Source organism: Filicampus tigris, chromosome 9 (assembly GCF_054856515.1).
Source record: "Filicampus tigris isolate MCC_2025a chromosome 9, RoL_Ftig_1.0, whole genome shotgun sequence".
Classification (NCBI taxonomy): Eukaryota; Metazoa; Chordata; class Actinopteri; order Syngnathiformes; family Syngnathidae; genus Filicampus; species Filicampus tigris.
In genome coordinates this window covers 9,910,904-9,930,125 of record NC_141225.1, presented here as the reverse complement: position 1 = coordinate 9,930,125, position 19,222 = coordinate 9,910,904, and the positions used below count along the sequence as shown (strand labels likewise).

General features: G+C 42.4%; 1 protein-coding gene across 3 annotated transcripts in view; it reads right to left on the bottom strand.

Moving 5' to 3' along the window:
- Positions 1-761: 761 nt before the first annotated feature.
- Positions 762-19,222, bottom strand: part of arhgap40 (Rho GTPase activating protein 40) — a 28,896-nt gene continuing 10,435 nt past the window's right edge. For 2 of the 3 annotated variants that reach the window (XM_086040314.1, XM_086040312.1), the window contains 14 exons: positions 15,084-15,343; positions 13,612-13,835; positions 11,859-11,934; positions 11,612-11,727; positions 11,199-11,364; positions 10,821-10,912; positions 9,811-9,888; positions 8,973-9,132; positions 8,460-8,542; positions 7,058-7,264; positions 6,836-6,979; positions 6,082-6,233; positions 5,044-5,099; positions 762-4,139 (listed from right to left, as the gene is read on the bottom strand). In XM_086040314.1, the coding sequence (XP_085896440.1) occupies positions 4,033-4,139; positions 5,044-5,099; positions 6,082-6,233; positions 6,836-6,979; positions 7,058-7,264; positions 8,460-8,542; positions 8,973-9,132; positions 9,811-9,888; positions 10,821-10,912; positions 11,199-11,364; positions 11,612-11,727; positions 11,859-11,934; positions 13,612-13,835; positions 15,084-15,324 (1,902 nt within the window). In that variant the 5' untranslated portion in view covers positions 15,325-15,343 and the 3' untranslated portion in view covers positions 762-4,032. Of the gene's footprint in view, positions 4,140-5,043; positions 5,100-6,081; positions 6,234-6,835; positions 6,980-7,057; positions 7,265-8,459; positions 8,543-8,972; positions 9,133-9,810; positions 9,889-10,820; positions 10,913-11,198; positions 11,365-11,611; positions 11,728-11,858; positions 11,935-13,611; positions 13,836-15,083; positions 15,344-17,514; positions 17,799-19,222 lie in introns of those variants that run through there. The other variant, XM_086040311.1, reaches the window with a different exon arrangement.

Here is a 19,222-nt window from a genome sequence, read left to right as displayed (position 1 = left end):
CCTCTGATTAAAGGTATTTCAAAGTAATTTTAAAATCATTTTTGTGCTGTACACACTTTTAGTAATTTTAGTAAGCTATTTCACATTTCTTTACTTTGCTTATAAATCTGTTTTCAAATATTGTACTTTTAATTACAGTATGTGAAGCATACTGAGTTACGTTGTGTATGCTGTTCAGGCATTTCTTTTCCTTTATATAGCAGAAGCCCAAAGGTTTTGTGCCAGCACTATTTGGAACTGTTCATAAATCCTTCTACCTTGTCCGAGGGCCGATAGTTCCACTTTGAAATTATGGTCAAAGGGTTCAAGCTTGACTTCATGTCACCAAAGCGCATTTTTCCACAGATTTTGTTCTCGTGTGCTGGGTTCATTTAGTCCATAATGACCTAAAATGTTTGTCATCTGGGTTAGTCACTGATTTTTTTAATTTTTATTTTTTTTTTAACGCATTTGCCCTATCTTGATTCATTGTGATTCATCCATGTGGTTGCGTCAGAAGGCCTTTTGGACACGGCGAGAGCTTCAATCATCAAAGTTGATGAGGCATTTAGGAGAAAATGTGGTTTGTCCGCAAGCTGCAGCCATGATTCATCAAGGAGTGCGCACACACACACATACTTAATCTCTGTATTGATTAGAACGACACACCACTTCACCTGCGACTGTGTGACGTGCAGATACGCTTGATGAATGCTCTTCCCTGCTGATTCCATCTCTGTGTGCGCATGCCATTAAGGCATATTGAAAGAATACATCAGGCGTCACATTAGATTCACATTTATTGACAGGAAACAGAGAACCTAATGCCACTTTATTTTATTCAAAACACTGGGACATACATATACATTCGGAAGGTTGTTAAATTGGCGCGCACGCACACACTCACACAGTATATGTACAAATAGCTCTCGATTTACGACGGAGTTCCGTTCCTACGTCCGCGTCGTAACCCGATTTATATGTAAGTAGAAGTGAAGTCATAATTACAGTAAATAAATAGGCATAAAAATGCAATCGTATACACTAACTTTATTTGCCCGGGAAACCTCACTCTGGTCACATGGTACGGTGACACTGACAATGGCCTTCACTTTTAATTTGGTTGGTTAGGCAGCTGGAAATGCTTGCTTGACAATTACAAATTCAATTCTTGGATTACGGTGGGCTCTCGGATTACAACAGAGCCGTACAGTGAGGAATTCACCTGAATGGGACCTCCAATGGAAATGTTCTTTCAAAATGATCTCTTACTAACCGACTGTTCTGTTCAACAAAAGAAACAATGAAATGAAAAACATTAAGTAGGAAGGTTTATAGATGGCAGCACAGCACTTTTTGCAATTAAGCACTGACTATAAATGAAGCTCCTCCCCTTAAATTGTACATAGTTGCTGAGCACCAAATCAATTTTATATGACTTTGCAGGCCAAAATGGGGAATTGGTCAGTTTTTAAAGTTCCAAAACTGAAAATAGGCAAGAGTAGGCCATAAATATAAAAGTATCAAACGAAAAAGTTCAGTGAGCAATGAGCATGCCTTCTTGGGCTGGGGGACCACGTATTATTGCGCCGTGCAAAGCAGTTCACTGCGCACCGTTCGTAACCTCGCATGTGGGTACCGTCGTAAACTGAGGACCCCTTGTAAAAACGCGGGCGTGGCGTACACATGCAGCGTCAACCAGAGGGCGTGACGTAACCTGACCTGGTGCGGGGCCTTGTGGGACGCCGCCTCAGAGGTGACCTATTTCTCCTGATTGTCAGCAGAAGGCCGCTCCATCAGCTCGCTTTTGTACGCGCTCGCTCAACTGTGTCCCCGTGATGAAGCTCATCACACACATGCACGCACCCCCCCCCCCCCCCCCACACACACACACATGCGTGCGCACACTGCTGTCGTGGAGTCCTGAATTTATAACAGCCATTTATTAACTTCCCCCTTTATCGGAGGGATGCGACGCCTGTGCTGCATGTGCCCGGCAGCCATTACGCTCCATTACGGCCCAGATGACAGCGAGATGGCGAGCCGGGCGATGATAGATGTCGCCTGTGTGCGCGCCAGCCACAAAATGGCGGCGCCACATCAACATGGCGGTGACGCACACCTGGCTGCGAAATGTAGTAAGCGTGTGACAACTATGTACATGGAAAAGTGAAGTAAATGAACAATAGCTAGCATCACAAATACGCACGCGACAATGCCTTCACATTCATATAAATATACATCACATAGTAACCCCCCCCACCCCACTCCCATTTGAAAAAAATGAAGACCAGCTTCACCATGTGTCCTTGAGGAGGTGACACCGTTTGACTTCAAAATATCCTTCAATGCGCAGGTTAGGAAGCCCATTGATGTTCTCTTTATATGGCCCACGAGAGCGCAGGAGGTCTCTGATAAGAAGATAGCCATCAGTGCATCGGGGTCTTTTTTTAAAGGGCACAAGCCGGAATAAAAAGCAGGCCAGGAGGAGGAGAAGAAATGCTCAGGACTGTCAATAGGGGGGGCATGAAGCCAAACGATTTCATTGAAGTCCATTTTCCACCGCAAATCATCGAAGACAATGAAAATCCAGCAAAAGTCCAAGAGGATAAGATGCACTTGTGGTCAGCTTCTGCAGGCTGTGAGCGACATATGGCCCACGAGAGCATTTGATGCGGCCTGCGAATTTGGGAAACGCACCAGATGGAGGACTCCGTACTGTGAATGTCTTCAGGGTTGGACCATCCTCGCGCGCGCACACACACAAAGACGTTTGTGAGCCTGAGGAGTTGATGCAAGAGTTTGGTGCTTTCAACAAAGTCAAACTTCTTTGCGTCAATCAGCAGTCTGGTGTAGCTGGTTTAGATAGTGTAGCAATCGGAAAGGACCCCTTTACTAGTTTGTCTCTAAAGGACCCCTGGACATGTTCAAGACAACCCTAAAATGGTTGCTTCAAACCAAAATGGCTGACTTTTCAGGCACAGGATCTTGAGACCTTTTGTGGGTTTGTTCACGATAGACATGCCTACAAAATGTCGAGGACAGTAAAACTAGATTCAGGGGCCAAATAAAAATTGTAAAAAATCGCAACGAGGTGAATGGAATACATTCGTCCTGTTATGTTATATGTTCCACACAATTTCATGTCCAATTGTGAAATAGTGTGGGGCTTTTTTTTATTTTTTTTATTTCTCCCTACTGAGTGAGTTTTGATGGGTCTTGTTGGGAACCTCAAAAACACAAAACCTTACATTAGACAGACTTTTCACCAGGATACATGGACCGTCAAAAATGAGTAATTTCCAACAAAGGCCATTCATTCGTCGGAAGAATAATGATGAAGACAACGATTTCAAGATGTTACGAAATAAAAAGTGAATCATCAGGAAAAAGGTTCACCCTCGTCTTGTTTTAGAGCAATGGATAAAAAACTGCAGCTCAGTCTGAAGACCAAGAGCCACCTTGCAGCAGCAAAAACATGGGCGATTGCGACCGTTTGCTGGAGTGTTTCCCGTTCTCTTCCCCTTGAGCAAGGCACTGAACCCTTGTATGTGCACGAGCTGGGATGAATTTCGGCCTCTTGAAAAGAAAATGCACACATAAACGCTTGTGTGTGTCAGACTGACGATGGGGCGGGGGAGGTGGTGGTGGGAAGGGGTAGGGGCGGGGGGGGGGCTTCGGAGGGGCTGAATAGCCAGAGGTGCTCTGCGGGCCCATCTGCTCGCTCTCGACCGACGATGATTGCTGGAGAGAAAAGATGGCGCACCAAAACTGCCCAGGGATCCTCTCTCGCTCTCGCTGCTGTCAATGCAGCAGCAGGTCCTTCAGCAGGAAGTAATGAGTCACATCCAAGAGAGGAGGAGATGGAGGGATGCAGAAATATGGAGGTGGAGGGGAACAGGGTGGTCATGGAGTTTTTTTTTTTTTTTGGCGGGGCGGGGGGGCTGATTTTGCTCCTGGCAGATTGTTCATCTGTCCTCCATCTGGTTGCTTCTGCCTTGTTGCTCTCACCATGAAAATGGCCACCGACTTGGTCTTCTTGAATCCGTCCTTTCATAAGCTTCTATTGGTGTTGGGCTTCATTTTTAGGACCCACTCACCTCCTGAGTTGCTGTTGTACAAATCCATAAGGTGTGTGTCGGGGTCCAGGCGGTGCTCGCCTAAAGTAAACATACAAAAACACACATACAGACACGCTCAAACATTCAAAATCTTCAACCACAACGTATTCTTCATGCATTCCAATACAGAGTGGATGAAAGCGTTGGCTCCATTATGAGTGTCATTGTGCTACCCAGCGGCGAAGTTGGTGAATTACAGTTTTCACAACCCCTCACGCAAGATTGTCTCAATGGATGGAGGAGATGGCTTTCGGCCATTTTGAGATCGCACGTGAATCTGAGCACACTATGAACATAAATCGGATGGAAATAATATTCATAATTTAGGTACAGCACTTTAGTAGCACGAGAGGTAGCAATATGGTAAAAACAGATTTCAGTTTAGATAACTGACCATGAGGCCTAATTTGAGTAATCCTCGCACCCCCACTTCCGATCAAAGTCAGTAAAAGACAGACTGTTGGATGTCCCTGATATGGAGCCTCTAAGGTGACATGGAGGTAAAAAAAAACAAAAAACCTTTGCGTTCCCTCGCAAAGATTGCCAGATAACGCAAATTTTTTTGCGAGGGAACGCATTTTAAAAAAATGCGTGTTTATGTACTTACGGGTCATTTTCCGGGTAAACTAAAGCAACAAAGGGAACATTTTCAGCCGTGGGTGGGTTTAACAGAATTGCTTTGAAATTCGCTTGTAATACAAAGACCTAAAATCAGTTTTTGAAATTATGCACAGTTTCTCCGTCTCTGACGTACTGTCGTCTCTCAAACAGCCGCGCATTAGAGGCTAGGCTAGGCTAGCTGCTAAACTGATCCGGAAGTACATAAACACGCATTTAAAACAAAATGCATCCCTCGCAAAAAACTTTGCGTTATCTCGCAATTTTTGCGAGGGAACGCAAATCTTTCGTGCAAATGGTGCAGAGGATGGCATCAAACACTTACCAATGTTCCCTCCCACTTCGTATAGGGCGCACTCCGAGTAGGACATGGAGCCATTCCTGGAAAGAGGACATTTTATACTTTCAAGGTTCTGAATTGTCTTGGACCTAAATATATTCAAGACTTTTCAGTTCCACTATTGGACTACATACACCCCTCAGTTTTATTGCAGAACCAAAATAAAGTGAAGCAACATTGTTTTTCTCTGCTCCTCAACAGTGGAACAAACGTCCTGAACACCCAAGAGATGCTCACTCTGACTGTACACTTAAAGTGGAAATCAACCCCAACATTATTTTTTCAAGAATATGTTCAATGCAGGCCCAGTAGTTCAAACACTGCATTCTGATTAATATTGTGTTTGTGGAATATGAGTTAAGCAGAAAAATCCATCCCTTTTTAGCTATCTCAGGAGCGGGTGGCCATTTTGACACTCGTGTCGACTGAAAATGACATCACAATTGCTCAGGGCTCAGGTAACGACAGCTCCGCTTCAGAAAACAGGTCAGTCGTGATTGGTCGTTAACCGAGCCCTGAGAAACTGATGATGATTTGATGATGTCATTTTCAGTCGACAGAAGTGGCAAAATGGCCGGCCCCAGAGATGGCTAAAAACAGGTGGATTAACTCTTATTGCACAAACGCGATATCAGAATGCCTTGTTTCAACTACTGGGCCTGTAATGAACATATTCTTGAAATAAATATGTTTGGGTTTACTTCCTCTTTAAGCCTGACCTGAAAATGAATTAATTTTTTCCTATATGAATAATGTAACGTCTTGTGTTTACCATTTTGCTTTTATTTGGAGATTTTAACCTGCAAATCCATGTGTCTTCTCATTTTACTGTTTTGTTTAACACTACTATATATGATAGTAATAGTACTCGAAGCAAGCCACCAGTTGATCCACGTCACTTTTGAACGTCATTACCTCACTATTCTACAAACACACTTTCTAATACTCTTATTATGCACATTATTCTGTCTCTCTTCAAATTCCTTTTATTCTTTCTCTTAAGCCGAGCACTTGGCGATGTACCTTCGCCGTTGGCCCTTCCCAGTTTCAGGGCTGCGGATGAACTGGTGGTAAAACTGGGTGAGCAAGTCGGATGCTCGCGATTCCATGTTGATCTGGAAGTCCATGGAGCCGCTCACCTGATCCCCGATGGTGATCTTCACCGTACGGCGTGTCTGCCGGGAGCAGAACCACATCAATACATCAAATTGGACCTACTCTGCTTTATTAATTAGGATTCTAGGCTCATATTGGAATGAATAAAAAGTACGCCCAAGTTAAGAATTGAGCCCTGCCGTGAATAGCGAATATCCTTGTAAATGAGAGCCCCCCCTTACAAGGGTTGGTATCTGCCAGTAGATACCACAACATGACAGCAAAGGACTTTTTTTGTCCAAATTAAGCTCCTCAACTCATTAGGGGTTAAACGACTAAGTCCACTATGCTAAAAGTAAAGTCGAAGTCAACTAACCAATGACACTGTTGACAATTTTTGAGCACAGTATCCAACCTTTTGTCCCCACCCTTTTTTTGCCACACACCTGTTGCACGTCAATGCAAATTTTGAGGGACCGTCAAAGAAACACATCAAAATCATCTTTACTAATACAACTCGCCATTATATTTTTGAACGCGCATCATTGGACATAAGATTTTGGCAGCAAAAACAAAGCTTCACTTCACGCATCTGACACCCATCCCATGATGCCACCGGTTTGAATATTGTAAGACTAGCGGCAGTCATAATAGAGACAGCAGTGTTTTAGTGGAAGCTAACCTCTGAGTTATTTTTATCAGGTTTTTCCTTGCTGTCGGTGTGGATTTTCCTCAGCAGGTTTTTGAAGCGGCGATCGTAAAACTGGTAGCGCCGGTTGCTAAGCTCGTTCATCTTCCGCACCTGGTTCATGAGGAAATTTGGAATCTGTGAGGAGAGAGGACATCAGAGCTCATTAGCTCACATCATACATCGGCTAAACAAAGAGCAGCGGCTGCCGCGCACCGTCCAAAGCAGGTCCTGGTAGCGGATGAGAAGTCTCATGACGTCGGCGGCCTTCTCCACCTGCCCCTTCTCCGCCCCATCCGTTAGCCTGCTGGGCACGGCCTTGTGGAGGAAGAGGTTGGGAGCCATAATGGTTGCCACGGCCCACAGGTTCATTCTGTTCCTCTTCTCCTGGGACACCACCTTGCTGAGAAACTCCAAGAGGGCCTGCGTGAAACACGCAGAAATGCACAAATGACGCGTCTGAAGAATACTCATCCAAAAAGGTGTTTGATGGGAGTTCTTCCATGACAAACTCATGCAAATATGTCTTTTATAGACCTTGTTTGTGCACTGGGTACAAGAAAAGAGACTTCCCCTCAACTGTTCAGCACACAATTGTCTAAAACGTGGCATCTAGTCCACTTGCCGCCAATACATGGCTTCAAAGGGAAAGTAAGGACGGCGACCCACAGTGGTCAACAATACCTGCATCTCAAATGTGCTTTTTGTTGGTTAATAATGCAAAATAAATTTTCATCCAATTACTTGATTAATCGATGGGATAATTGGTAACAGATTTATTAAATAAAAAAGTAAATAGCTTCAGTAATTTTCAGCAAAAATATTTACTGTAATTTTTACTTTACAACTGCTTTTGCATCAGTTAGCGTAGACTACATTGTCAAAAGGCACTTACTGATTTTCCTTTAATTGTTTTCTATATATGACTAGATTTATGTAAAAAATCAGGTTGCTTCTGAAACGAACTTTGTGGAAAACAGAGGATCCCCTGTAAAAAAAAAAAAAGCGAAGCGCCAATAGTCATGGCAAAAGCAGTGTTTTAACACATTATTGATACTTCCAGTAGTTATGTAGCAAAGCTGGAGGTTCCATCTACATTTTGAAGCCAACGCGTTGCAGTCAAAAAATCAAAACTGCAAAGTGACAACTGGGATGGCGAAACAATAAACAGTGGAAGGTTGAAAGCAGCTGCTCATGCTGGGCAGGTGCATCACATGCTCCTGCTTGATCCTCTGATGGTAATCGCCACTTACCCACTTCGATTCAGGGTGAAAGTTTACCACACGATCGCCCATTTGCATAATAAAAGCTGGAACCGGCATTGCCAGTGTGCAAGCCGAGCGAACAAAGGCTGAGTGTGCTCCGCCCACTTCCCTGCTAAAAGCATATTTGCCTTGTTTGTGTTTCTGGTGCTAAACTCAAGCGCAGCCACACAATTTTCTGTTTTGTAACATTCGAGAGCAGTTGCCAGGCAACTACTGGAATCTGGAGGAGGCTTGGCAGAAAAAACAAATGTCTTATTCTCAAAACACTGCACTAGGACGAAGAATATCACTATGTGTGTGTTTATATTTCTGTTCCACGTGATGAACATACAGTCAAGAACGTGCGTGTGTACCTTCAGAGTGTTCCTGTTGGGCTCGGGCAGTAACAGAATGAGCAGGTTCAGCACGTGCAGTTTCTGCTTGAGTTCGGTGATGTCTGGTAGAGGCACAAAAGAAAGGTGAGACAGTCAGAAGACATACGCATACAATAACACACAAACACATGTAGTCATTTCCTCTGTGTTTGTGGAAGACTAATGGGATGTCTCAAGATGGATGGCATGGTGACAGGGAGCCATTAGCTTTGTTAGCTTATGTCTGTGCTCACTCATGGTGTTTATCACCACGCGTCAACCAAGTCTCCATCAGTGAGCCATTAATCAGATCCTCGTATCGATCTATGTTTTATTAAAATGGATGAAAACGGATTATTGTTACACCCCTCTAGTGACGGAGGATGAAGAAATGGAGCAACATATGGAGCTCTTTTCTCCTTCTGGGAAAATGTTGGTGCGTCTCCGCAGGGATTTTTTTTCTTCTAATGCACTCATCCAGAAGATAAACAGTAAAAACGGTCTTCTTCTGACCTCTGACGGCGCTAAAGGTGTTGAGGTACTCGGCGGTGAGCAGGGGAGCGGGGAGCTCTCGGATGAATTTCTTGAGAAGTGCGGCGGCGTCGTTGGGACTGACTTCCTCCCACTTGATCTGGCCCGCATAGAAGTTGGCCTCCAGATTCTGCTGCAGCAACTGCGGCGGAGAACATGCTTTTAGAACGTATTCATGGGTTATTTACAGATATAACAGACTATGGTAGATGTTCAAAGTATGTCTTATAAAACTGTGCCAAGGGCAAAATGGTATTGCTCAACTTGATCAAAATATATTACATATATAATATAAATATATCATTTATTTCAGCTACTTATACAAAAAATACAAGCACTGTCATTCATTACCTCAAAATGCCATAATTACAGAAAATACTGGTACGAAAAACATTACCAAGCTGAACATTGGATTCATCTGAATGAAAACTGTCGATATAATTAAATATACATGTATGTAATATTCTTCTTTTAATTTAGTTTGAATACAGTGCTTGGTTTATTCCCGTATAGTATGCACCATCATTGTTTTTCTGAACAAAGGATGGAATAAAAATTGAAGAAAAAAAACCCAAAAAAGCTCCTTGACAATAGCGCCCTCCTACGGCAGCTTCGACTATTCAAGTGTGAAATAAACTATAGCACGATCATTTTTGGATCTATAAAGTGAAGCTGTTCTTGCGACAAAGCAGGTTACACGTGGAAGGTTAGCATGGGAAATGTATCTTAAAGTTACATTTAAGGACACATACATAACTGGGGTAAAAAAATAAACCCAAATACAACCCATCATTCGGTTTGGCTTGGGGTACTCTTATACCTTGATTCTGAAGAGAGATCCCGGAACCCGCAGGATGCCCTCGGAATCGACTCCCTTCTTTTCCAGGAATGTTAAAAGCTGAAAGAGACAAGAAAGCAGAAAGAGATTCAGGCATCAACGAGATCTGAACATTCATATCTCCACGTCACCTCCGCTTGTTGTTTTCAGTACTGCTGCTGCATTCAGGGTGTGGTCTTGCATGGATCACACAACACAAACGCACAAGACAGGTGAGAAATAATTGACAGAAACAAGAAGACGTTGTATTTTTAGAGGTGTAGTGGTCAGTAAATAGGGTGGTACACTAAACAGTTTTTTTTACTTTTGGGGTTTCCTTGTGTATAATGATTACTTATATTAAATGCTGAAATAGGTTTCACATCTGGAAAAGATACAACCACCTTACTCTACAATAATATTCCTGACAGTATGTACAGAGGCAAAAATGGTATTGTTTTCTAATTCATTAAAGATGATTTTACAAAAATTATTTGGCGTATTGATGGCAAGGTACAGTACATTTTACCTTCTCTCTCGTCCCTAAACCCAATTATCATTATTGGATCTGCTTTTGTTCAAGCTGAAAGAAAGTAATTGCGCTAAACTGCTCCTCCCTTTTTGATACACATCAGCGCTACCTTGGATGCCATTGTAATTACACAGGGAAGGTCATTTTGGAATATTGTACCTTGCACTAAATCTTTTGAGTAGCTTAATATGCTGCATTGTACATCAACTTCTTCTAAAATTGTAGCACTTAAAAAAAAAAAAAAAAAATGCAGTATCATTTCCACTATGACAGTTGGTGGTAAAATTAAATTAAGGAGTCCTTTAAAACCTCAGAAAAGGGGCTAAAAACAGCTAGGCTCAGGGCGTACATTATTAGATTGGTAGAAGATTGGACTTGGAAGGACACAAATGTAATCTTGCCCCTTTTTGACAGCAAATAAGAAATAATACACACACACACACACACACACGCGCACACTATACAACGTGTGTTCTCTTACCTCCTGCAGGAGGAGAGGAGTGGTTGTTGCCGCCTTCACTTTCTGGTCGTTTTCCAGCAGTGTGGCCAGCGGCACGCCAAACAACGAGCTCTCTGATACAACAAATTCACGTCCCCTTTAGTTTTAACTTCATCTAGTCTATTTCTATCTACTGTACTGTTTCATTAGGATCGTATGTGATGTACTGTTTCTAAATATGTACAATGAAGTCATGTCAGGATAACTGGGGTAGAGAGACACTATGCAAGAAGCTGAAGAGTGACATTGTCCTACTCTAGTTTTACTGGCAGGCTGACAAACAATGCAAACTATTTCTCCCGTGTCGCCTACGGAAATATTGTACACATGTTCGGTGTGTGTGTGTGTGAGACGCCCTACCTGGCATTTTCCTCTTGGCCGTCTTGTGCCGCTTCACCTCCAGCCCGATGAGGTCGCAAAGCGCCGTCATATCGATCAGAGCCAACTGGCGCACCTTCTTCATGTCGACCGGAGACAGGTCTTGAATTCGAGTGATTCCCAGGCGGCACTTGGGGCAGACTACCCGCTGGTGGTGATTGGCAGCGAGACAATGGCGGTTGAAGAGGAAGAAGGGCAAAAAACAAAGTCAAAATGGATGAGGAAGAAAAGTTATTAAAGAAACAAAAGGGAGCTTACGCGTGAGGAATCATGACTGATGAGCTAATTTACCGAAAGGCATTTTAATGAATATTTATTTTTGGGAACAGAAACGGTCCATCAAAGTGATCAACTGTGTTGATGGGCAAGAGAGAACCGGCAGGTTGGATACTTACAGGCAAGGTGCTGTCCTCCCTCCTCCACAGGGTGTTGTCGGGAAACATTTTGGCCTGTTTGAGGAAGATGACGGCCTGTTCGCAATAACCCACGTCGGTGAAGAAGAACTCTGGAGCTGGCAGAGGGACACACGATCACAAATATAAATGAACACATGAGCCAACTCAGCTGACTGATGATTAGCAATGCTTTTCGGACTTACTTGGTTGTATGTTTCTTATTAGTTTGATTTTGTCAAGGTCTCACCTGAGTTTGGGGTTTTGGAGACAGGGGCCATACTGTTCTGGGCCAGTTCCTCGCTATGCTGAGAGTCAGAAAAACCCTGTCGGGAAAAAAGTATTGATTTGTATGACTTGAGGCAGCACAGTACCACGGTGGATAGCACGTCTGTGTCACAGTCAACATGCCGCGGGTTTGAATCTCAGCTCAATGTTTTTTTTCTAGGCACTCCCGCTTCCTCCGACGTGTTATGTTCATTGAGGACTGTGTGTGCCCTGTGATTGTCTGTTGACTAGTTCACGGAGTACCCTGCCTCCTTCCAACAATCAGCTGGCATAGACTCCTGCTCAACCACCGATCTAGTGCAGAGTGCAAGTGGGAAGGAAAACGGATGGATGGAATGGCTAAATTGTTCCAAAAGTCAAAGCCTATTTGCACCGGTCTACGACTCCGGAAACATAACGATCACTATGCTTGCCTGAGCTCTGTACGCATCCGCTACAATGGGGAATCCTTATGCAACATTATGCAAAATTGCACTACACCCTTGTGTGACTCACATGGAATGCTCAGCGGCTGTAAATATCAGTGGTCCACCACAGGGAATACAAGTTGTTTTATTTGTACTTCAATGGATGGAGGACAACGATCAAAGAAAAGCGTGTGCTGCTCTTTTGTGGGAAGAGAGGATAAAGCGTGACCTTTACATACGATTTGCTTTTATTGTCCAAAGCGGCATACTGCATACTGAAGCAGGTGGGCTTTGTTCACAATCCACCATACACAGGGGGTCCTCGCATTACGACCACCCAGACACACGCGGTTATGAGGTTACGAATGGCGCACGATGAACGAGTTTGTGCAGCGGTGAAAGAATTCGGCAGCATTTGGCACAGTCAGTTAACGCTGGATTCTATTTTCATTTGATTGTTGAATGTTTATAGCTTAGGTGTTTTTCGCATAAATATTAACAGTAATTCCGACTTTATTATTACATTTTTGAAGATGAGTGGCAGACTACTACACCTTCCAACTTACGTATTTACAAATTTGGGTTACTTAGCTGCCACAGGAATGGAGCTCTGCCATAAACTGACGACACCATGTACTCCATTTCCTCAAAAAGTGGCCTCCACTATAACAAGATGCCGTTCCAAAATTAAACATTGGGCGTATTGTTGCTAGGAACTTGTTGAAATAAATGCCACACATCCTTTTGTCCAGTATTAATCAGGTGGTGCCTCAAGTGGCTGTATTTGGCTTTGCAATGACCATTAAAACCAAGTCTCACAACTGACGCCATTACCACACTGCCTGCTCAGCAGAGCTAGCATCCGTAAAGCTGATGTTTAAAGTGGGAGTCAACCCAAACATATTTTTTTCAAGAATATGTTTTTTGCAAGCCCACTAGTTGAAACAAGGCACTCTAATAAATATTACGTTTGTGGAATAAGAGTTCATCCACCTGTTTTTAGTCATCTCCGGGGGCGGCCATTTTGTCATTTCTGTCGACTGAAAATGACATCACAGTTGCTCAGGGCTCAGGTAAGGACCAATCACAGCTCATCTGTTTTTTGAAGCTGAGCCATGATTGATCATTAAATAAAAAAAGAAGGCAATCTTAAAGTTTGAATTGTTAATATTACTATAAAAATGCATTTGCAGAACATCATTAGTAGACACGTAGTGCAGTTATGTCAAAGTTGAAGTGGTTACTTAATCAGGAAATGCAGAAAGTGTGCTGTCGAAGAAGCTTCCTTAGGACTTGCGTGAGGCTCACCTGACGGATGGGCGTGTCAAAGATCTCGCGTACGTGGCGCGGTGCCGGTTTGTTTTTCTTGCGCATCAGGGACATCGTGTAGGTATCAACTCTGCGCTGGACCGCTTCGGCTTGCGTCCGCGTTAGCGTGGACAGAAGCACGGCGTTGTCCGCATCCTCGCTGCCCTCACTGATGAGGTTGGACAGACCGGCATCGGCCAGCCACTGCTCCTCCTGCTCCCCGTCTGACAAACACACAAATGATATGGATCACATTCAACAATATCAAACAAAAAGTAAAATATTTTCAAAAACAAGAACAAGTGTGCATATATGGGCAACAGAGGAAGAGCGATATATAATAATCATTGGTTGTCATCGTTCCAATTCAAATATTTCATACATTAGGTGTTGTTGCGACCTTGGGCTTGTCCCATCTGTACCACTTCATGACACATCCCACACGTTTCTTTCAACCAGGCTTGCGTCAGACCCTCTGTGAGGTTCCCTACCTGGATTCATGTTATTGATTACAAAACCTAGCTAAAATATTCCAAGTTGAAATTGTTTGGAAAATGTTCTGCAAAGCAAGCAAGTACACTGCGCATATATATATATATATATATATATATATATATATATATGTGTGTGTGTGTGTATATATATATATATATATATATATATATATGTATGTGTGTGTGTGTATATATATATATATATATATATATATATATATATATATTTACTTTGCTTTTCAACGTCTTGAATATTTTGTTTGTAAATGCTTTTAAATGTTGTATTTTTTAATTATGTGAGGTACGTTGTGTATGAATATATATATATATATATATATATATATATATATATATATATATATATATATATATATATATATATATATATATATATATATATATACATATATATATGTATACATTTGCAGTAATGATATTGCTTCATTTGCTTGCTAATACAATACAGCAAGACATTAGCGCGCTAAGATTGGCTTTGTTAGCAGGTTAGGGGACACAAATACCTTCAGACAAAACTCCATTCTGTAAGAACACACTTGTGATGTCTCTCTTTTGAATATACTTACACACGTGTGACGGGGTATTGTTCAGATATTGTACGTAAGGTATCGCAGGCCTTTAAAGCTTTGACACAAAAGGCAGTCATGTGACCATGCAGCTTGTGGCATCACAAAGCCGCATGCAGCTTCATGTGGACTTTTTTATCCCCAATTGATGAACTCAAGCCAGCAAGGGCCTCTATTTAACACAACAAAGGGGTCTGATTAAAGGATGCTCAGATCATTGGGAGAACACAATAAAATTGGGGTGTCAATACAAAACACCCCTCCTCGCCACTGGGTGTGTGTCGTCATGGTAATGTGCTCTCCTCTGAAACCTGATATGTTGCCATGGCAAAAGCATGATTTGAGCAGCGAGAAGGCAAAAAGCTACCTGAGTGGCCATTAGTAGTCGTTTTACCTTCCGATTGTCTGGAATCCCTCCGGGCGCTGTCGAGGTCCGCGAGACCGCCCCCCAGTCGAATGGTCTCCACCTCGTTCCAGAAGGAGTCCAGGCAGAGTTTGTCGGGATGCTGCTCCTGCTCCTGCTCCTGCTCCTGCTCCTGCTCCTGCTCCAGGGAGGGCGGCGAGGGCGGCGGCGTGTGTGCGCTGTGCTCAGCGGCGGCCTGGTCCTGCGGGCTGGCCCAGGGCTCCACGCTCATCTCGGTGGGGCTGGGATCTCTGGCGCAGACATACACACAGGTGAAGAAATCACAGGCGTGCATGCAAACAAAAGGACGCAGACGAGCTGGAGGCGAGGGGCGAAGACTGCGGGGGTGGAGCGGGGAAGGCGGAGGAGCCGGCACAGAGGTGGAGAGACAAAAGGAGTGGGATGAAGGGATGGAGAGGAGATGGCGAAGGGGAGGGGGAGAGTCTATTGTTCTGGCCAAATGTGGCGAGGAGTTCCACCACTAGATGTCACTGTAAGAAAGTGAGCCCCCACTATCCCATTCAAGTTAACAGTCAATGAAGCACATGAGGTAAAGGGCAGTTCATTTGTACATTCTCCAAATCTTGTGTGTGGGCTCCCTCTAGTGGTAAGCAAAAGAATCACCAAATTCAACATTAAAAATGTGCAAAACATAACAGCAGCTTGGATTTTTTTTTTTTTTTAAACCGGTACATTAGCTTAGTAATGTTTAGCTGTAGTTAACGTTTTAAGAACAATACATTTGCATTTCTTCTTTCAGAACTGTTTGTTTAGGTATAATTTGTATTTTAGGAAACACACAATTTTTAAGGTCACATCCAAAAGTGCAGTAATTATGTATATAAAGCAAGTCATAATTCACTTTCAGACATCACTCAAAAAATGTTTTGTGAGAGGGAGTTAAGAGGCACATTAAAGTTTAAAAAACAATATGTTGGGAACGGAAACATCTATTGTTGTGTATGTGGTGCCGTTTTAGCTGAGGAGATGAAACAGCACAGATTTTAGTCAACTTAAACGAACAAAAAAAAAAAAAAATTACACAAAGGATCTGTCATTTAAGGATATGGGGAAGAAGAAAACGTTTAGGGGTATGGCTGCATATTTTTCTAACACCAAATGGTTAACAGGACTGTAAAACACTAGCATTGTTATTTCTTTTGGTCAACCAACAAATCAGGGAAATTGTGCATTGCAAATAATTGCCAATAATGGAAGAATTTATACACACAATTGAAAAATATGTAACATTGGGGTCGGGATGGATAAGTTTGATTTCTTCCTACTTCTTTTCAAATACTTCTTTTCCCAAAAAAGTTTGCTCATCTAATTTTGTATTTGGTCTTTGAAATACATTACCACGTTCAATAATTCGTTCACTTTAATTGAATATATCTAAGTACAGTTTTGTTGTTTTCTATACTTAAGCACAGTGTTAATGTTTCAATTATGCATAATGTCACAGTGGCTTACCACATCAAATGCAATTCATAGGAATAAAAAAAAATGCTACTGTACTTTATTGGCACATGATGTAAAACATTTTGGAGAGCCGCAGCACTATAGCATGCCACACAGACAGCCATAGAGGATGTGACCAGGTAAGTCACCACACCCGTGTGGCTCAGTCACATTCCATAACGCAAAAAATAGATCACCAATCATGAGCTGAAAAACATAATTCAGCTGTGATCACAATGTTCTTGACAAGCCTGTCATAACAAAGAGAAACCTCTGTCTAACACCAAGAAAATATGTCAAGTGAGGTGAAGGCCAAGTTTTCAACTCCAAACAAATAAAAATCACTTCATAAGAACTTTACTACATTAGGAATTGACTTCATTTTAAAAAAGGACGTAAGGAGTGAATCAGTACAATTAATGAAGACAACATAAGCAGACACCAACAATGAGCTTACTATGACTCTTTTTTCGCATTTGCTGGAAACGAAAGCGTAATGAACACTTAGTCTCCTCTGCTGCACAAAATGCTGTAATTTGTCAGAGTGGAAAACTTACAATGTGAGATGTTTTAGATTTAAGATGCAAGTTATTTCAAAACTTGATTTGCTTTGGAAAGAAAGTCCTAAATTGCCCATTTTCTGCTGATTAATCAACACATTGGCTCATCTGCTGCACGATAACAGTTCAGAAAAAAGTGCTGTAACTTGTTTACGGGTTTGAAGTGACTTATACCCTTACCCACAATATGTTTTACTTTCAAAAGAGAAACTAATTAAGTGTAGATTCCAACAATAGTCTTGTTTAGGCAAGGCAAAGTCTTGTTTATGCTTACTGGACCCTTTCTAAGCACTTCATCACCGCACGCCCGTTTATGTTCAAAGGTGATGATGCAAGATCACTGCATCTAAGAAAAATGTCTTATTCAAATTCCATTGACTTGACTTTTGCAGGGTTCCTACCTGGATTTCTTTTGTGATGAGTGCTTTAAGTTTCTGATCCTCATTGGTTTCTGTGAAGGACGGAGCCTAATATTGTTCCAGCGTGTAAACTGCATGGTGGGCTTTATTGCCATGGTCACCATGACCTCCTCCCTGCCTCCCATGTTCACAGCGGCCAAGGAATCCAGCAATTAAAGAGTCCCGCACGGAACCGAGCAAGAGAACACAGCATGTGAGGGGTGTCAGAATTGCTGTCCTGAACGGCAACAGGAAGTTCTGGTAAGGCTCCGCTGGGTCTTTGTGAACTGAGGTGCGAGAGCAAGGCTAGAATGTGGTATGGGCGGGGCGACACCTCCCTCCCTCCCTCCCCGAAGGCTACACGCCCCGCTGGTCGTCACTTGAATGGACGATAATTGTGAAATAATCTACCTTTTAGTGAAAATACACGAACACATTGTCATTGGTGTGGTGACGATTCTACTGCTCACTATTGGGACATATTTTTGTGGCCTTGGGAAAAGGTACAGTTACCTTAGCGTCCAATAATGAGCCTTATGGGACACATTAGTGCATATTGGACCTGAAGGGACATGATGTCCCTATTTGTCAGAGTGGAGATGGCTCTATTTGTGCTTTAATTACTGATTATTTATTTTTCTACAAATGAGCCTTGTTATCATGGTTGAGTCAGAGTTTTGAGGTGTCCTTTATAACTCATACTTGTGCAGGGACACAATGAAAAAAACCCAACAAAACAAAAAACTGCCTAATATGTTCATTGCTTGAAATTTCGATTCACAATGACATACCTGACGACTTAGTTCATGCATGCATACCTGAGCATGAGCAACAGGTAGACGTAGTTTGTGTGACAGAGAGGAGGCGTGTTAGGCAAAAGTTGGGTGAAATGTTTTGCTGGTTGCTCAAGCGCGACAGGTCTGTCAGCATTGGCTGGTGACCACGTGTGAATTTCCACTCGGCCAAATCACTGTCACTCACTTTTCATTTGGATAATCATCTGCCTAATATGTAAACAAACCTCAAAATGTAAATACGAACACATTATTGAATGCTGATACTGCTGGTGATCATCTGTACATAATTTCTGTCTGACGTGGCAGAGTATGGCGCAACACAAGACAGATCAACAATTCAAGCAATGTCGTGTAGTTTGATGGGAATTGGACTGAAACCTGCAATGCGGCCTGTGATGTATATCAACTTTCGCAAGAATGTAGAGTGGAAGAGATAAGATCCAATGCAGAATGTTGTAATATGTTTAGGTTTAAAAAAAATCCCAAAGCAAATAATGTAAATTTATTTAATTTGTTCAGGATCAAACTGTCAACATCATAATATCTTTATTACAAGTCCAGGTTTAAGTAACATTTTAAGTGGGGCCCGACCAATACGCATTTTTGGTGAATAAAATTCAGATAACCGGTTAATAGGTCAATTAATTTAAAAATGTGCAATGAATTAAAAAAACATGTTTGGATTCACCTAATTCTTATAACAATAAATATATGAATTACAGGCAAAACATTGTTCTGTTTGACAATACTTTGTGCTATAGTATTTAACTTTGCAAAAGAGACAGAAGTCAGCAAAAATCTGCCAATTTTGGGGGACATGTTTGAGTGTCTTAAGGCTTAGACCAATTTGACATCGGCCAGCTTTGACCGACACTTACACCAGGTGGCATTGGGCCGACTGTCGGCTCGTCACG